This window comes from Sceloporus occidentalis, unplaced genomic scaffold (genome assembly GCF_023333645.1).
Source record: "Sceloporus occidentalis isolate IW3139 unplaced genomic scaffold, rSceOcc1.0.p SCAF_246, whole genome shotgun sequence".
Lineage (NCBI taxonomy): Eukaryota > Metazoa > Chordata > Lepidosauria > Squamata > Phrynosomatidae > Sceloporus > Sceloporus occidentalis.
The window spans coordinates 916623-934664 of NW_028317226.1; the positions used below are offsets into that span (position 1 = coordinate 916623).

An 18042-nucleotide genomic window follows, 5' to 3' on the forward strand; every position below is an offset into this window, starting at 1 on the left:
ATAATTAAAACATCATTTAAATGGCCTTTAATATTTATTATGAACATTCAAAATTAATTATCTAGGTGAGGAATTCTCATAATTCACATGAAATTCTTAATAGAAATGTCATGGCATCATCTAGAAACAGTTTCAATGTACCTACACAATATCTAACTGAAAATCAGCACCTAAAGAAAATATAATAAATTATAGATATCATTATATATTTAGGTGGTGTAGAGTCAATAAATGGCATGCTGGTGTATCTTCATAAATAATTGTTAGAATGACCACCCAGCATTTACACCATTCAAACTCTTTAATATAATCCTAATAAATTTCCATGTAAACAATCTTAGCTAAGGAAATATGGAGTAAATATAACATCTAGTATAAAAAAATGTAACCAACTTCAAGGCGATACAGATATTAATTTTAGCTTCCAGTTCACAGTATTGTACAGTTTTCACCACAGCAAGTGATAACAAATTGGCAGTGTGTGCGCTGCTTTGATTAAAAGGAGAAACAAAATCACATGACAATACAGCAGTTACAGCGAGCTTTCTTTTCTGTACCTGTTATTGGTTCTGTGACAAGACTCTCTTCTTTACCCTCTGGAGAAGAGGGCTCTGTGGTCTCTGTGAGTAGTTTCCCAGAGACCAGTTCTGCTGCGTTCCCATCCACGGTAGACACATCAGTCACTGTCTTCTCTCTTAAGGACTTTTCATCATCTTCATCAATGAGAACAAGCTCAGCTTTGATGGTGTCATCGTAGCCCAACACTTTCTTAGTCTCTTCTTCATCATCGATATTCTGATATCCCATGAATATCATGGTTACTGGTTGGTCTAATGTGGCATCCCTCATTTCATTTCCACTACTTGCTTTCTCATTCACAGGGTTTGAAAGTGCTTTGTTTGGTCTGTGTACCAACTCTAGCTTTGCTTCCTTGAAGGTCATTTGTTCTTTCCCATGGATGGGGTTCCCTTCAAATATTACAGTTCTTTCTGGTAAAATGTCTTGCCCTCCTACATTTGATTGTGCAGTTTTCTGTATAAGATTATCTACATCCCTTGAACTTAATTTATGGACGCCATTTTCTACCACAGTACCCGCATGATGGACCTCATAAACTACCTTGTTACCATCATCATAGACTTTTACTCCTCTTTGATGGACCCCCTCTGGGTCAATTGGTGTTGTAGAGAGAATCTTGGTCTCTCCTGTCTTTCTGTCTTTCTCCACATTAATTTCCATCGCGTACAATGCTTGAATGGAAACAAGAGAGGAAGTGTATGTTACAACACATAAAGCAAGTGAATGGTTAATTGGCAAACGAACACAATAAAACATGCACTGGTCTAACAAGACAATTACAAAAAAGCATCATGTGTTAGAGTTTGCACAACTGGACCAAGGATTTGTTATAAGTGAACCGAGGAATATTATAAGTGAACCAACTTCAGACAGACATTGGCTGGTGTTGACACAAATCAAATAACAAACCTGGATGGTAAGCAGTGTGGTATTGCCACGTGATATGTAGTAAGGTGAACTATGTGATTTCATGTGACATGCATATCTGTAGGTCTAGTACAAGAACGTGAACACCGAAAAGACACACCTATGAACTGTACCTCATTATATCCCTCTTATACCAAAAAATATAGAGTACTTCAAAGAACAACCCACAAATTTTTATAAACTTTTTATAAAGAACTAGTAAGAAACAGACCCTTCTCTTTTTCTGAGCTGAAAATTCAATTTCATATGGATGACATTGTAACTTTAGATTGATATTAGAAGTTTCCCCTGTTCTTAATGTTCCGTATGTTTTATTCCAAATGGCTAACATGAGTTTAGCTGGATGAGGTGAGTGTAGTCACAGGAGACGGTACATATTGTCATGTGCGTGGCAATACATACATATTTCAACCTATATACACAAAAAAAGATGCAAATACAATCCCTTGTGTATTAAAAATATTTTCAGATTGTATAAACGATAACAATGTGAGGTAGCAATGTTTTTTTGTTCATACAAGCTTTTCATTCCATGGATTTTCACAGAGGCACTATCATGCCAATAAAAAGTACCTTTTGTGAAACAGGCAATGGTCCATATTGTGATGGTCATCAGAACTGTTTTGTGGAATTGTACATGGTAATTTTAAGTGATACTTAGATTGTCAATTGTGTGAGGAGTAGGCAATAGGTAACACTTTCTGGAGGAATAAAGCCTCCGGTTCTCAAGTAACACAGCACAAGGTGGAGAGCAGCTGATGGGCTGCCCATTGAAGTCAGTTTTGCCATCTATTTAGTACACTTAAAATCAATTAATTCCCAACCCCTATCCATTCATCTATCAGCCATCCACCCATCCTTGCTGAGTACTTCAGGCACCCTGTGAATACCGATTTCAGAACTCGATTTGCAGTGAAGATTTATTCAAATGGCATCTCAAGACATATTAATATGCTTAGCTGCATACTTGCTTTACAGTGTGGCAAATTGTAGTAAAACTCTAGTGGAAGCTTTGAAAGAGCTGAAAATATATTCAGAGTGAGATGCATGAAATGTTGACCTGATAATCAAAAATGGTTAAGGTAATATGCATCTAACATTTAATACTGAAGCAGCAATTTTCCATTCTGCCTCTTAAAATAGATACCCAGTATGTGTATCTGTATGCGCAATAGTCCTGACAAAACCCATTTTACATTACACCGTAAGTACCTTGTTTGTCCAAAAAATACAAATCCTTGAGTTTCTTCTATCAGGTTTGTGGCAGTCTCAAAGAGTTTAACCAGGTAATTCTACAATACTATACAATAAAATTAAATGTGATTTAAATTACTATACAAGTAGCAGAACATGTCAAAACTGAGTTTCAGCAATTAGAGCACAACGTAGTAAACTTATAGCAGAAATCAAAACAGTTTGACGTGGCCTAAAAAAAAGCGCAGAGATATTTCCTGTGAAAAGTACTGTTATTTATATTTACAATTCTAGCAAGCAATATATGCTCTCAATATGAAACGTTTGAATTATCTTATTAAATTTCAGATTTTTGTTTGATTGTGTCCTGTATGCGTTATACTTACTAGCTACCCTTGTTCTGTCACTAACAGGAGGCGTCTCTGGTTGATGGGAGTAGAAGTTTGTGAGGTCTGGGATCTGTGAGTAGATGTAGTTCACCGCATCTGGTTGAGAGGAAAGCAAGCAGAGTTAGGTTATGGGGATTGTACAGGCCACCAGTGCTTAGGCAGCACAGAGCTAACTTACCACCCAGCACAATGGGCAGCAGAGCTTTCAACTGAATCACTGGATCAAACTAAACAAAGTGCAGATTCGCAGCTTTGTGATTGGAGTTCAATAGACTAGCTGAGGTAGGAGGGAACAGGTCCAGATCACTCAAGCTACATAATAGATCTATCTATTTTGGGGAAATTCTGGATTTTATGAAGTGTATGACCTCAAACCAATCTAAAATATTGTTGGCTAATTAGTATTAAGAAAATACTTACATGATCTGGATATTATAAACCTGCATATTTCTAAACTTTTGCGATTCACAGAAATGTCAATTACAGAAATATAGACATTGCATTTGGTGAACGATATCATTTAAGTTATAGTAAGCACATTCATTTTAGAAAAACAAGGAAAAATAAAATGATGCTTTATTTTCCACTGATTTAGAGGCTTTATGTAATGTGCAGAGTAAGAAAGCAGCTCTTCATCTCTAGATTGTAAGCTCATTTGAGCAGGGCTCTCCAGACCTGTTGTCTCTGTAAGTCAATTTGTTATGTTACATACTACTTGTTATGTCCTGTCTACCCATTGTACAGCGCTACGGAATTTGATGGCGCTATATAAAACAATGAATAATAATAATAATATGGAGTCTCAGGGCAAAACCCAGACACTTCCCAGGTATTCTACATGGACAAACGTATTGGGACACCTGATAATTGCACCAACAGGGACTTTCATGACATTCCATTCTAAATATATAGACATGAATATGTAGTTGTTCCCCCTTTGCAGCCATCAAAGTTTTGACTCTTCTGTGAAGGCTTTCCACAAGCTCTTGGGAGTGTTTCTGTGGGAATGTTTGCCCATTCATGCTCAGAAGATCATTTGTTGGACGAGAAGGCCTGGCCCGCAATCTCCGTTCCAGTTCATCCCAAAGGTGTTCGACAGGGTTGAGGTCAGGGCTCTGAGCAGGCGAGTCAATTTCTTACACACCAAACTCATCCAACAATGTCTTTATAGACCTTCTGCACTGGGGTACAGTCATGATGGAATAGAAAAGGGCTTTCCCCAAACTGTCCCCACAAAGTCGGAAGCATAGCACTGTCTTAGTATGCTGAACCATTAAGATTTCCCTTCACTGGAAAAAAGGGGACCAAACACTGAAAAACACCCCCATACCATTATCCCTCATCCACCAAAATGTACAGTTGGCACAGTGAAGTCAGGCAGGTAACATTCTCCTGGCATTCGCCAAACCCATGTACTGTCTCATTATTTGTTTCTTGTGTTCATTTTTATTGACCAGTTTACTGCTAAACTGGTTTGGCCATGCAACTCTCAGACAACATTCCATTTCTTTATGGTCAATTACTTTGTGAGCTTGCATTTATTCCTGACATTATAATTAATGATGGTAGACCTAGTAAAGCCTGGGGTGTAAGGTTTTAGGACTCAAGCTTAAAAATTAAGTGGATCATAGATAATGACTGTTGTGGGCCATTACTGCACTTAAAGTTGTTTTCTGGAAAAATAAATATATCTGAAACTTACCCTTTTCCTGATTTGACAAACTCTGTGGAAAGAAAAAAAATATAATTTTCAAAACCATTCACCCTTGGTAAATAAATGTGTGCAAGTAAATAAATTAAGTGCAAGAATGTAAGTATGAATGCCAACTGTGCTTTTAGTACCTTTCACTTATATCTCATCCTTGGTGTTTTACCAAGCACAATGGTTTAATGGAAAACACTTGCCACCCTGCATACTGTATTGAGAAGTCCTCTTTTCATTTGTGTATTTTGCTGACCCATAGAAGTAGCCGGCTATGTTCCACTCCTGTATGAGATATATGCCATGGCCATACCTGGGGACATCCAGGCTGCAGCTACTGTACCTGGAGCCCTCACTCTTTGGAATGCGGGTGAGTGGGTCCAGTGATATCAGTGGACACAGCAGTTGCCGTCAATGGGCACCGCTTTACCCAGAGTCGCCAGATGAAACCGGGAGAGCTCTCAGGTATGGTTATGACCTTGCCATTCACTCACACACATTAAATCACTCTCTTCTGCTATATCGGCTGCAAATATAAATATCTATATACACAGGAGGACCCAGGAGGCAGGAGGACCCTGGGATTTTGTTTTACATGACAGTCTACATCAGACCTGGGCAAAGCACGGCCCGCGGGCCACATCCGGCCCGCTGAATAGCTCGGACCGGCCCGCAAAGAGTGTCCTGGTGACTCACCAATGAGTCCGGTGTCCCCCCCCGCCCCGGTCACTTACCTTAAACTCCTGTGTTGGAAGCGTTTGTCTCGGGTGCCGGCGCTTTACGCTGGGCGCCGGCATATGACGTCAGACGCCGGCGATCAGCAGTGAAGCGCCGGCACCCGAGACAAACGCCTCACGCTTCCAACACAGGAGTTTAAGGTAAGTGACCGGGGCGGGGGGGGAGATCCTGAGAAGGGGGGGTTAGGGAGTTAGAGGGGAGATACTGAGAAGGGGGGGTTAGGGAGTTAGAGGGGAGATACTGAGAAGGGGGGTTAGGGAGGGAGGTCTTACTGTGTGTGTGTGTCTTACTGTGTTTGTGTGTGTGTGTGTCTTACTGTGTTTGTGTGTGTCTTACTGTGTCTGTGTGTGTCTCACTGTGTCTGTGTGTGTCTTACTGTGTCTGTGTGTGTCTCACTGTGTCTGTGTGTGTCTTACTGTGTCTGTGTGTGTCTTACTGTGTCTGTGTGTGTCTTACTGTGTCTGTGTGTGTCTCACTGTGTCTGTGTGTGTCTTACTGTGTCTGTGTGTGTCTTACTGTGTCTGTGTGTGTCTCACTGTGTCTGTGTGTGTCTTACTGTGTCTGTGTGTGTCTTACTGCGTGTGTCTTACTGTGTTCATAGCTTATTCAGTTATTGTAATAAATATTTTAGCCCATTTTTTAGCTCAAAATATTTTTTCCTTTTTTTTCTCCTCTAAAATCTAGGTGCGTCTTATCAGCAGGTGCGTCTTATAGAGCGAAAAATACGGTATGCACTCCGAAGCCTTGTTCATTTTGTTCACTTCTGTGCTGTGCTAATAGTTATTCAGGCCTTACTTATTCAAGCACCTCTACCAATGACGTAGGCTTGAATAACTTTATTAAACAGCACATAAGTTAACAAAATGGACAAGGCTTCGGAGTTTGTAGTTTGTAGAGGTCTGGCCCTCTAAAACCATTCCAATTTCTCATGTGGCCCCATGGGAAAATTAATTGCCCACCCCTGGTCTACATTGACTGCAAACAGTGGAATAGCTTCTGGGTATGTTGAGTCTTCTTAACAAAGTTGTCTAGAACATTAAAATCTCGAATAGTATATGAATGTACAATGTTGTGACAACTTTACTTTGCCCAATATCTGTGTAATACCTCACCTTTTGCAAGTCTTCAAATGATATTTCAGTCTCCTTTAGTTTTTCTCTGAGGATTTGTTCTTTGGCAGAAATCAGTGACTCTTCACCCTCCAATTGCTCAATATCCTGTTCAAGTCTAAAAAAAAAAAGAATTGAAAGTTGCAAGATCATAAAGAATGTTTACATAGTTTGTAATATTGCTGTTTTTTAACATAGCGAAGCCCAGTAGTACCTACTCCAGACCATTCTTAACCACCGGTGCTGTAGTGAGATGGAAGTGGAGATTTATGCCGCTCCCATCACTTTTCATTAGACACTAAGAGAACCCTTATGGTAGAAAAATAATGTTCATAAAAAACATTTTAAACAGACAGGTGAATTCATATATTCACAAAACCCAAGTATATAATTACTTGCAATATAAATATACATTGAAAAAGTATTGCAGTGCAAAACTGATGTTATTCCAGTTTTATATTCCAAGATTGTAACTATGCATGCCAAAAAACGAGTGTATACATAATATAACAATTATTCTGCATTTCAATATAGTGCTAATAGTTTCAACGAATAAAGAAATACCTGTTTTTCATGCACATTTATACCTATCAACCACACGCACACATCACATATCACCGAAATTACACTTGCTTATAGTAACCAAAACTTTTTTTTTTTACAACTAATACATGTACTAAAGTTGATAGTATGTTAGCATGCAATGTAGTTCATTGACACTTATGATTATACGTTCTCATTATCATGTCCCTAGGACCGAAAACATGTTGTGTGAAACACAATATACCGTATTGGCTCGAATATAGGCCGCACTTTTTTCCTCCACTTTAAGTCTTTAAAGTGGGGGTGCGGCCTATATTCGGGGTCTAGTGCGGTGCAGGGGACCTGCATCCTACTCCCCGATATGCTTAGGCAGCCTCCCCTGCCAGCACTTTCCACGGGGGGGTGCCGGCACGGGAGGTTGTCTAAGCGCATCGTGCGGATGGTCACCGGCTGCAGAGGTTGTTTACCCGCATCGCCGCAGCCGGTGACCGTCCGCACAATGCGTTTTACCTCTGCCCCCAAGACTTACCAGAGGAGACTCCCAGGTGTCTTGCGGGGCCGGCAGGGGACATCTACGCAATACGCGTATACAACTTCCGTTGTGTACGCGTATTGCGTAGATGTCCCCCGCCGGCCCCGCAAGACACCCGGGAGTCTCCTCTGGTAAGTCGGGGGGGGCAGAGTGGCAGCATATCTCGGGGGGGGAGGACAGTGGCAGCATATCTCGGGGGGGGAGGAGGACAGTGGCAGCATATCTCGGGGGGGAGGACAGTGGCAGCATATCTCGGCGGGGAGGACAGTGGCAGCATATCTCGGGGGGGGGGAGACAGAGTGGCAGCATGTTTTTTGGTGCTTTTTTAAAGAAAAAAACGTTTTCTTTAAAAAAGCACCAAACTTTTAGGGTGCGGCCTATATACGGGGGCGGCCTATATCCGAGCCAATACGGTAGATATAAAATCAACTACAATATATTAAGTGGTAAGGTACTTCATGCCTTCCGCCGTCATTGAAATATGAATGTATAAAGTAAGGCACTCATTTTATTTTAGGTTATTTATTTACTTTAAGTACACACAGTTAATGGACCTGACTAATGCCACATGCTCTCTGTAAAATATACAACTGCTAAGTTTGAGCAGTTGTCAATATTTGTAAAGACCTATTCTAAGTACTACATGTGGAATATTCAATTGGTTTCCAGGATTACTGTTAAACTGTTGTCATCCCACAATTGTGCTTTGTAAATAAATACGGCCCAGTGTTTTGTCTAACATCATCTTCCCTATCCGTCATGGATATCAATGTTTTGTCTAAAAAAAGATATAATTAACAAGTTACATTGTTAACTATTGTTGACGTATCCAGTAGAGAGCTGTGATTCTTTCTGTACTAATATACTTAATATGACTTAATTTCCTGTTTAAGTAATGCACATACATCTGAGAGGGGTGCACTAGCCACTGACTTTCACTGATAACTGGGTGAATGCTTTTTCCTGCAGGATGTAATTGATGATGTCATTAAATACGACTTTGCCCTAATCTATCTTGGGAGTAACAGGGTGTATTAATTAAAAAGGAAACACAAAATACTTAATGGAAATTATTATGTAGGGAAAGGTCATCCTATCAAAGCAGGAAACACAAATAGTTTGCCTCAACTTCAGTCCAGAAGAAGAATGATGTAAAGCAGGTTCATATCGTTCCTAAGTACCACACTTATTACAAACAAAATAACCAGCATGGAGAAAAAGGTCTGCCATACTGCTACGTTGCTGTTCCTGGAATCCTGGTAGCCGGAGTCATTCACAGGTATGCTAAGACTGTATCTTATTTGGTTTCTGTTGCCGATTCCTTCTTTGCCTCCTGACTACTCTGGCTTAACAGAATGTGTTGCTGTAAACGTAAATAATTAAATTTAACCTCATCTAAGATGGGGGGTGAAGTAAGAGTAGGTTCTGGCAAATTATAACATACCATCACGTAAAATATTAATTAGTAGTTAAATGAACCAAGTGCAGTACATCTTGAGTGGAACACGGAGGTAAAAGATAGCTTTAATGTTTGGTCTCTGTTTGCTATCGTTGTCTGTTATTTCCTCATTTCATAGGAAAAAATTAATTTTTTGCAAGTGCATTCATATTTTATAGTTGACCATTAATACATAAAAATAATACAATGATCGCAGTTCCATAGTTTACATATCCTTTAAAAATATTATTTTTGCTCATAGTATTAAAACTAGAGGATGATACTAGAAACCAGAAAATATAGACAAGTAATATAAGTAAGTAACTATAATGTAAGTTTCAAAACCCTGATGACAAAGTGTGCCAGCGGTTTCGAATAAATGTTAACCCTTTCTCCCCTGTCTGACCACAGTACATAATCAGTCTGATCACCACAATGCAGTGATAATTTTTTACCTAGTCAATTTTGTAATTGTTAATTTTTTGGCAGATTTCATTAAATGTTTGTTATATATAATAGAATATTAACCCTTTCTTTTGGGCTATTATTGAAGGTTTTCCCTCTATAATTATTAGTCTGTGTGTCCTGCTGACAATTCCAGTTTTAATTCTAATTTCTGTCTAAACATTTAGCGCTGAGAATGCTATTCTGCACTGGACACACCAAGGCTGTTAACAATCAGGTACACAATGCTGATATACTGAGGGTTTTTTATTTAAAAAAAAAGACACATATGTACTCTGCTAACCAGTCTTATGACATTCTGGTGTCAACCTCAGATAGCGAAACACCATATTCCAAATCTGACATATCAAGTTTCACTTCAAATGACACTATTGTATCCTGTGCATGAAAGTTATACATTGGCACCTTCAAAATTGGCCAGCTAACCCCAACTCATTTTATGTAAGAGGCAATTTATGGCAACCTACTAACCTGCTTTTAAATAAAAAAAAACCTTTGCTGTCATGGCCCTCTTGCGCTTTCTACATTTTATCGACAATACAATAAGTCCCCCCAAAAACGACCCACTGTATAATTGTACAAGCTAAGACCCTTGTTGACATATCTGAGGTTTATGCCCCAGAAAAAAAAGTATCGACCAATCGCTAAAGAGATTCAAGGGAAGGCTGTTTTTCAAGTAGTACATGTCAAACAAAAAGCCATATCTTAATATATAATTAAGGTGGGCACAATAAATGTTGAATAGTGAAACCATGATTGAACATGTGGTTAAAATGACAAAAAGGCTCCTGTCCTCAGAGTGTTAAATACACTTCCCTGTCATGAAGGGGTTAATATGACAAAGCGTTAATCATGTTGGTAAAATAACATGGAAGGGAAGAATTGAGAATTTCACACACAGTGCTCCAAAAAAGGAACACAGCATATCTGTCAGTAAAATGCATATTACATGGACTCAAATGCCTTTTACTGCATGCAAATCAGTGTATGCATCCTGTTTATGAGTGTTCAAAAACAAGACTTTTACTAAAGCAGAAAGTACTTAAATACACCTCTCACAGATGGGCTACACCACTTCCATTGAGAGATGTGTGCCAATTAAACCTTGTTGTCTATGTACTTAGTTATTCTATTGCAGAGAATACTTTGCGTATTATATGTATGTTTTTTATGCAGCAAACCTGAAGCCAAAATATAATTACTGCAAATATAATATGCAATTATAAAAAATGTGTATATATTTTATAACAAAATCCTTGAATCACAAGAATACCAGATTTTATTTAGGAGGTCATTCTGTTACTATGTAATGTACTTTTTTTTTGCATTTGCCAAAATAACACAGTGATTTCATGAATTTCCGTTCAATATGTTATATTTGGAAGACGGCAAGTATAAAAATCAAACGTGAGGCCCTGAATTGACAATATAATTTCCAGTATATTTAACTCTGACAAAAGCTCAAACGTGGAAGAGTTAAAGACTTCAGTGATTAACTAGAGATTAATGGAGAGGGATGTGCCATTCCTATGGGACAGATTCAAGGGTAGCTGAAGTGTCTCTGGGAAAATCAAGCTAATCAGGAAGCTCCTTGCATTATGGGACATGTTTGGTTTATGGTTTCCACCCTCACATGTTTCCTGTTATTGTTTTATGTCCACTACTGTGTTGGTACATTCTCAAAAATTTGGCATTCTAATTACAGCCTTTTTGTTTTAGCTGCTAAGTGCTTCAGATTAATATATGACAAGTGAATCTAAAGGGTGTTGCAGTATACCGTAATTCAAGAGAGAGAAAAGAAAGCATTTGAAGAAATAATTGGATTAGTAAAAGGAATTTAGAAAAAGTGAAATTCGACGTGATAGTTGAACCATGCCTAGGTGCTCTCCAGCAAATACTTCTGTTGCCTCTATCATTTGTATACAATGAAACGCGCCCGCAAAATTCCAAGATCTCAGTCTGGTAGTCCCATGGAGAACTGAATGGATGGGCCCTGAATGGACCACAGACCCCTGTGGCCATTCCCCCCTTTAACGGCCTAGGCAGCCAACAAGGGTGCCAAAGTGGTAATCAGGTTCTGTGAGAAAGTAGAGAGAGGAGGTAAACAAAATATGATAGAGACATGAGATGACATAGGGAAAAAGAATTCATGAGACATGTGTCCCTGTGACATGAGAGAGAGACAGAAGAGAAAATGGCATTTATTGAGAACCATGAAGGGTGCATTACTATTCAAAATAAATGTCAGGTTGATAGCAAGGCCCTAGAAACTACTTCAAAAATGACCCTACCACCTCCAACATATATCACCACTTAAATAAAATTACATATCATAGGGTGTGTTGGTGGTCTTCGTCTTCCTACACGTTTTGATACCAGTATAAAACAACAATTATAGTAATTGAAATCGCAATGGCAAATTAAAGTTTTTGGGAGGATGGAGGGGGATGTACTGGTTATAAATCAGAATAAACATTCCAAACTCCTTCACAAGCAGCTGAAACTACTTTGACTCGATGTGGTTGGAATGCTAGAAGTGTTTGTGGAGACACATGCCTTTGTCTATTTCCAATTTCTCAGATGAACATTTGAAGCATGTGGACCACATTGTTGCAGGTGGTGGTGGCTACAGATGAAAAAGCACACTCATGTCTGTTCACATAAAAGGACATGGTGACAGACCCTTGTTTGTTTCATGGAAAATTGGAACAAGATAGTATTTTATGTGGGAACTTGCTGCAAATATCTCAGTTGTTTCTCATCAAGTGAAATTAATGTCGGAAGAGTCACTCTAGCACTTCCTGTTGTAGCTCTGGAATTTACTTTTGCCAAAGTTTTTGTGTTTTACCTACATCCTTCTGAAGTTATTAACTGTACAAAATAATCAATATTGATTAAGTTAAAAATTTACTATTTGCTTCGTGATCTAAACGCATACATATAAATATTAACTGTGTGCAAATATCTTGTTATATAACCCTATTTGTCACCAAGCAGATATATGCAGATATTAAATATAGTTACCAGGTAGAACACAGAAGCTAATTTTGAATGACATCAACCTGAAGGAGGTGAGAGAATTTTGCAAAAGTATTTTATCCTAAGACCTGTACAAATTGGTCAGCGAGCATATCGATCCATTTTAAAGATTATATGGCAACATTAAAAAAAAAGAAATCAACTGAAAACAGAAATTCTAAATTGTTGAGGAGACCTTTAATAATTGTAGGGACCCAAAATGTGCGACTCATTCTGGAAAATATGCAAAGCTGAAAGACCTTTTTGTTTAATATATACATGAGTTCTGCAGTACAGGAGACATATTTTTGTGTTGTAGGACACCTTGTGGCCACAAGCAGTATTTTTGATAATAATTTGAGCTCAAATACAGAAAATGCATGTTTTCTTTTAATTGGATTGTTGGTATCAGTCTGATTCTAGGTCACTGGGTTTTAGCTTCTAGCTTACTTTTAATTAGCTACTACCCAAATTTTCATGTGTGCCTTAATACATAGACTTAAACCTTCTTTAGAGCACATTTAAGAACCTAAACAAAGATCCATTACAAGTATAATATAAGGAACTTGCAGTTTTTTTTCTTTTCTATCATAGGAGCTTCAGAAGAGGTTAGGACCACACATGCATTACAGATGATCATATAACTTTGATATTAGGGCTTTCCTGATGTTTTCTAACACCTGGAATGGACATTTTACCTATTGCTATTAGTGGCTCATTTTTAAAAGGTCAACTTCTTCAACTCATAAAAGGTAAACACAAGTCACAATCATTAAAGCTTCCCAATATGAAACTTATGGCAGCTTAACCTGTTAATGGCATTAGGACACGCTATTAGTCTTCTTTTTGTGAAAGTTGACACTGCTGGAAACACTAATGAGAATCAGAGATACTGCAATAAGGAATGCAGAGGTACAGACAGGGCCGGCCCAAGACAAGAAGTTTAAAATGCCGCCCCCCCCCCCTGCCGACGCCAGGGGTCATTATCTACCCTTCCTCTCCCTCCCTATTATCTACCCTATGCCGCCCCCCCTCCCTTTGTACTTACCTTTCAGCAGTCCTGCGGCGAGTCTCCTTGCTCTGCCACGGTGCACGCTGCTTTACTGTTGAGCGCCGGAAATTACATCATATTCCGGCGCTGAGCATTACAAGCCGGCACCGAGACCGAGCTAGAGGGCTCGCAGAGGAGAGAGAGGGGCGCCCAGCGGGTACTGACAACTTGATAAGCGAAAACCACTTGGCACCCTCTCCTCCGCTTAAAAAAAACAAAAAAAAAACGTTTGGGGCGGCAAAGTGCCGCCTCTTCAAAAGTGCCGCCTGGGGCAATTGACCCACTCTGCTCCATGGTAGGGTCGGCCCTGGCTACAGAGCCCTGAGAATCACAAGGAGAAACAAAGTTCAAAAGCTAATCATAAAATAAATATATATAATTTTTTAATACAAAAAAATAATAAAAATACACTAACAGAAAATGTCACCATGACATCAAGGGAACTGTCAAACTAATAGAAGGGCTCAAACAAGATATCAAGTCAAATGCAGTTTAAAAAAGTAAAAAATCAAAAAAGTGGAAAAAGTGCAAAACCAACTGTATACGTTCTGTCATACCACCTTACTATTTTCAAAATATTAATCATACCCAATGATGAAGATAGCTCTAACAATGAATAGAGGAAGGTTAAAAAGCTGCCCACTCTAAATCTAGATAGAGGAAAGCTAATTATCTAAACAATTTATATACCGTATATATATCATAATTACCGTATTTTAAAAGAACCCGATATCTGTACATTTTGTATAAATTTCTAATTACCACATGGTTTTGCAACACTCATTTTATACAGTGGTTCTCAGCCAAAATGAGCATTTTAACGTCTTCTCCTGCATCCATTAATAAACCATTTACTGGATATGTCAATGCCCATACAAAGGTCACCAACCTCACATAGATAAGATTGTGTACATTATATCATTTCCCTAAAGGTTATAAGTAGAAGAACCACTAAAATATCTATTGTGGCCTAAAATGATTGCCTTTTAGCTCACAATACAATGTGATCGTATTGTTGTCTACCCATTCTTTGCTGCTGGAGTAGCCTAGGTGGACTGATCTATGCTCTATGGGACAGGGACCTCCATTCCTAATGTATTCCTGTCTATTGTACCTAAATCGAGATGTGTGTAGCCTACTGTACTTATTATATGACTGCAACCCCATCGCTCCCATCCATTTCATTATAATATAAACAGATTATTGGTACATGGCTACATCAAAAAGTTCATGTAGGCTCATTAGCATTGCAGGCTAATGTTTGAACATTATGTATAACATATAACCATCTCCAATACTAGATGTACATGGGCTATTAAAAAGGCACTGGAGCAGTAGCGTACCAAAAGGGGGGTGGTTCGCCATGGGTGCTACTCATCAAGGGGATGCCACGACAGCTGCCTAATGCAGGCCCGCAGCTTACCGCCGTGGCGCTCCCCACACTGTGCGAGCAAACGCTTTTCTCGCCCAGGTTCCTGCTCCCCCTGGGCGGGAAAAGAGTTTCCTCACACAGTGCACAGGCGCCAAAGCAGTAAGCTGCGAGCCCGCTTTAGGTTAGGCCTCCGGACCTGTGAAAACTGTAAGAGAGGTAAGGAGGTGCGGGAGAGTGAATGGGTGAATGAATGAAGTGAGTGAGTGTTTAGGGACAGAAATGGGACAGGCAGGATGCTTAGGGGGCAGAGGTGGCACAAGCAGGTTTCTTAAGGGGCAGAGTTGGCACATACAGTGTCACGCTACCAACACCGGAGCACTCACAGCAGAATATCTTCGCCCCGTAAAGCTGCAGCAAGAGGTAGATACCCAAAGGCATAAAACCGGGGCCCCAACAGTGAGGAGGCCCCGGAGAAGGTTAATATAGATAGTAGTCCTAGAGGGGTTTCCCACGAACAGCAAAAAATACCAAACCAATCACCGGATACGTAGAGGATATACATGAGCAGGAAAGTAGACAAGCCGGGTTCATACACAGAGCTGGCAGTCAGACAAGCCGGGTTTATACACGGTACCGGATTCGAGGTACAGATTCGTCACACAAAGGAAGGTCAAAAACTAGCCGAAATCAATATACAGCAAAGTAGCTCCAAACAGGATACACAATAACATAGACCACACCAGGGTATCAGTGGAAAGGACTTCCGGGCTTTTTAATCCAGCGCCTAATTGAGACAGCCCTCCCCTGCCAATCATGTAATGGGAACACACACTCTGGCTGTGTCTGCTGCCTGAAGCCAGAGCCGCGCTGAGAGCGCCTACCTGGCAGCCGGGTCTCAGAAGAAGGATCCTCTGCATGCTGGGCAGAGGTAAGGGATGGATGTCTGAGGGTGCCCAGGACCTGAGGGGCACATGTTACAGGAAGGCTGTTTCAGGGGCAGAGTTGGCACAGGCAGGCTGTTTCAGGGGCAGAGGTGGCACAGGCAGGCTGCTTGAGGGGCAGAGATAGCACAAGCAGGCTGCATGAGGGGCAGAGATAGCACAAGCAGGCTGCTTTAGGGGCAGAAGTGGCACAGGCAGGTTGCTATAGAGGAAGAGTTGGCACAGGCAGGTTGTTTCAGGGGCAGAGTTTGCACAGGCAGGATGTTTCAGGGGCAGAGTTTGCACAGGCAGGCTGTTTCAGGGGCAGAGTTTGCACAGGCAGGCTGCTTGTGGGGCAGAGATAGCACAAGCAGGCTGCTTTAGGGGCTGAGGTTGCACAGGCAGGCTATGTCAGGGGCAGAGTTGGCACAGGCAGGCTGTTTCAGCGGCAGAGGTGGCATAGGCAGGCTGCTTGAGGGGCAGACATAGCACAAGCAGGCTGCATGAGGGGCAGAGGTGGGGCAGGCAGGTTGCTATAGGGGAAGAGTTGGCACAGGCAGGCTGTTTCAGAGGCATAGTTAACACAGACAGGCTGTTTGGGGCAACAATGACACAAGTACGCTGTTTATGGAGAAAATATCGCACAGACATGCTGTTTTGGGGACAAATGTCCTATGCACCCACTTTGGGTGCTGGGCAGGGCTTGTAGATGCAATCCGGGTCCTGGGGCAAAGTCATATGTGCGCAATCTTGGTGCCAGGGCTGGCGTTTTTGGGTGTGTGACCTGTGATCTATGCCTGCAATTTAGGGTTTCCATGCATTATTCATTTGAGCTATACCTTCAGTGCTGAGTTTGCTTCCATGTTTTTTTTTTATTAGTACCTGCAAATACAGGGTTTGCATGTCTTATTCGGATGCTCTTTATCTGAAATGGTATGTTTTATGTGTTATTTATTTAATCTATAACCGCAAATAAAGGGTTTGTATGTCTTATTTAGTTGAGCTATACCTGCAATGCTGTGTTTCCATGTGTTGTTTCTTTGATCTATACCTGAACTGCATGAGGGAGGAAAAAATAGGTATGGTACAGTGAAGAAGGGGACAAAGTGACTCTGGGGGTGATGACAGGGAATGAGTGATGAGAGAGGAGGGCGCACCACAGGGCCCACACAGGGTGCCTGAACACATAAAGCCAGCCCTGATCATGACTTGCACATGTCTTTCAGGGCACTCACCTGGCCGGCACCATTAATTTGCTTTGCGATCGGCATAGTATTGTCACCCTAGGGTCAGAAAAAGGAGACGCTGACTGTCTCCTAATCTCCAGATAGTCAAGTACTTTTTTGTTGTTGGAGTGGGTATGATTGCATGCTAAGGAACGTATGCAGGAGGGCAAGAAAATTGCCCAGGGTCCAATCAATATTAAAGACGGCCCTGGTAATAACAAAAAATGGGGTGCCTTGACATGGCAGCTGAGCTCATGTGCTTTAGCTAAAATACAATACTAACGCCATTTTTATTGAAAGTATGAATTTGGAGGTTTTAATCTGGGGGGTGTGGGGGGGTTTCCCTCTGTTTTCAAATTTGGCCATTTTTAGGTCTTGCTGCCACCCTTAAAATTGGAAATAAGTGCAGACATATTATATCCCTAATGAGTCACACTGGGGGGTTTGGGGGTTTTCCCTCTGTTTTCAAATTTGGCCATTTTTAGGTCTTGCTGCCGCCCTCTAAATTGGAAATAAGTGCAGACATATTATATCCCTAATGAGTCACAAACCTACGGAGAACCAAAACTTGAAATTTGAAGAATGGAATAATGATGGAACTTTTGAAGAAAATAGATAAAAAAAAGGCTCAAAAATATAATAGTAGATGCTGTGCGACTTATGGTGCGGAATCTGCTGCCACGCTGCGGGAGGGTTACTATGGAGACTGTACCTGAGGATAAGGCTTATAAAAAGAAACAATAAAAGGAAAATACTAAATGATAGAGCTGTTTTCTGCAAAATATGCTTAATTAATGAGTTGGTGTTTTTCAATTAATTTTATTTAAGGACTTAATAAA

General features: G+C 40.4%; 1 protein-coding gene across 1 annotated transcript in view; it reads right to left on the reverse strand.

Moving 5' to 3' along the window:
• Nucleotides 1–513: 513 nt before the first annotated feature.
• The window catches only part of LOC149276133 (paralemmin-1-like), a 38455-nt gene continuing 20926 nt past the window's right edge, over nt 514–18042 (reverse strand). The window contains exons 4-7 of the mRNA XM_089503870.1: nt 6642–6756; nt 4792–4813; nt 3087–3185; nt 514–1250 (exon numbers count right to left, since the gene is read on the reverse strand). Of these exons, the coding sequence (XP_089359996.1) occupies nt 514–1250; nt 3087–3185; nt 4792–4813; nt 6642–6756 (973 nt within the window). The remainder of the gene's footprint in view (nt 1251–3086; nt 3186–4791; nt 4814–6641; nt 6757–18042) is intronic.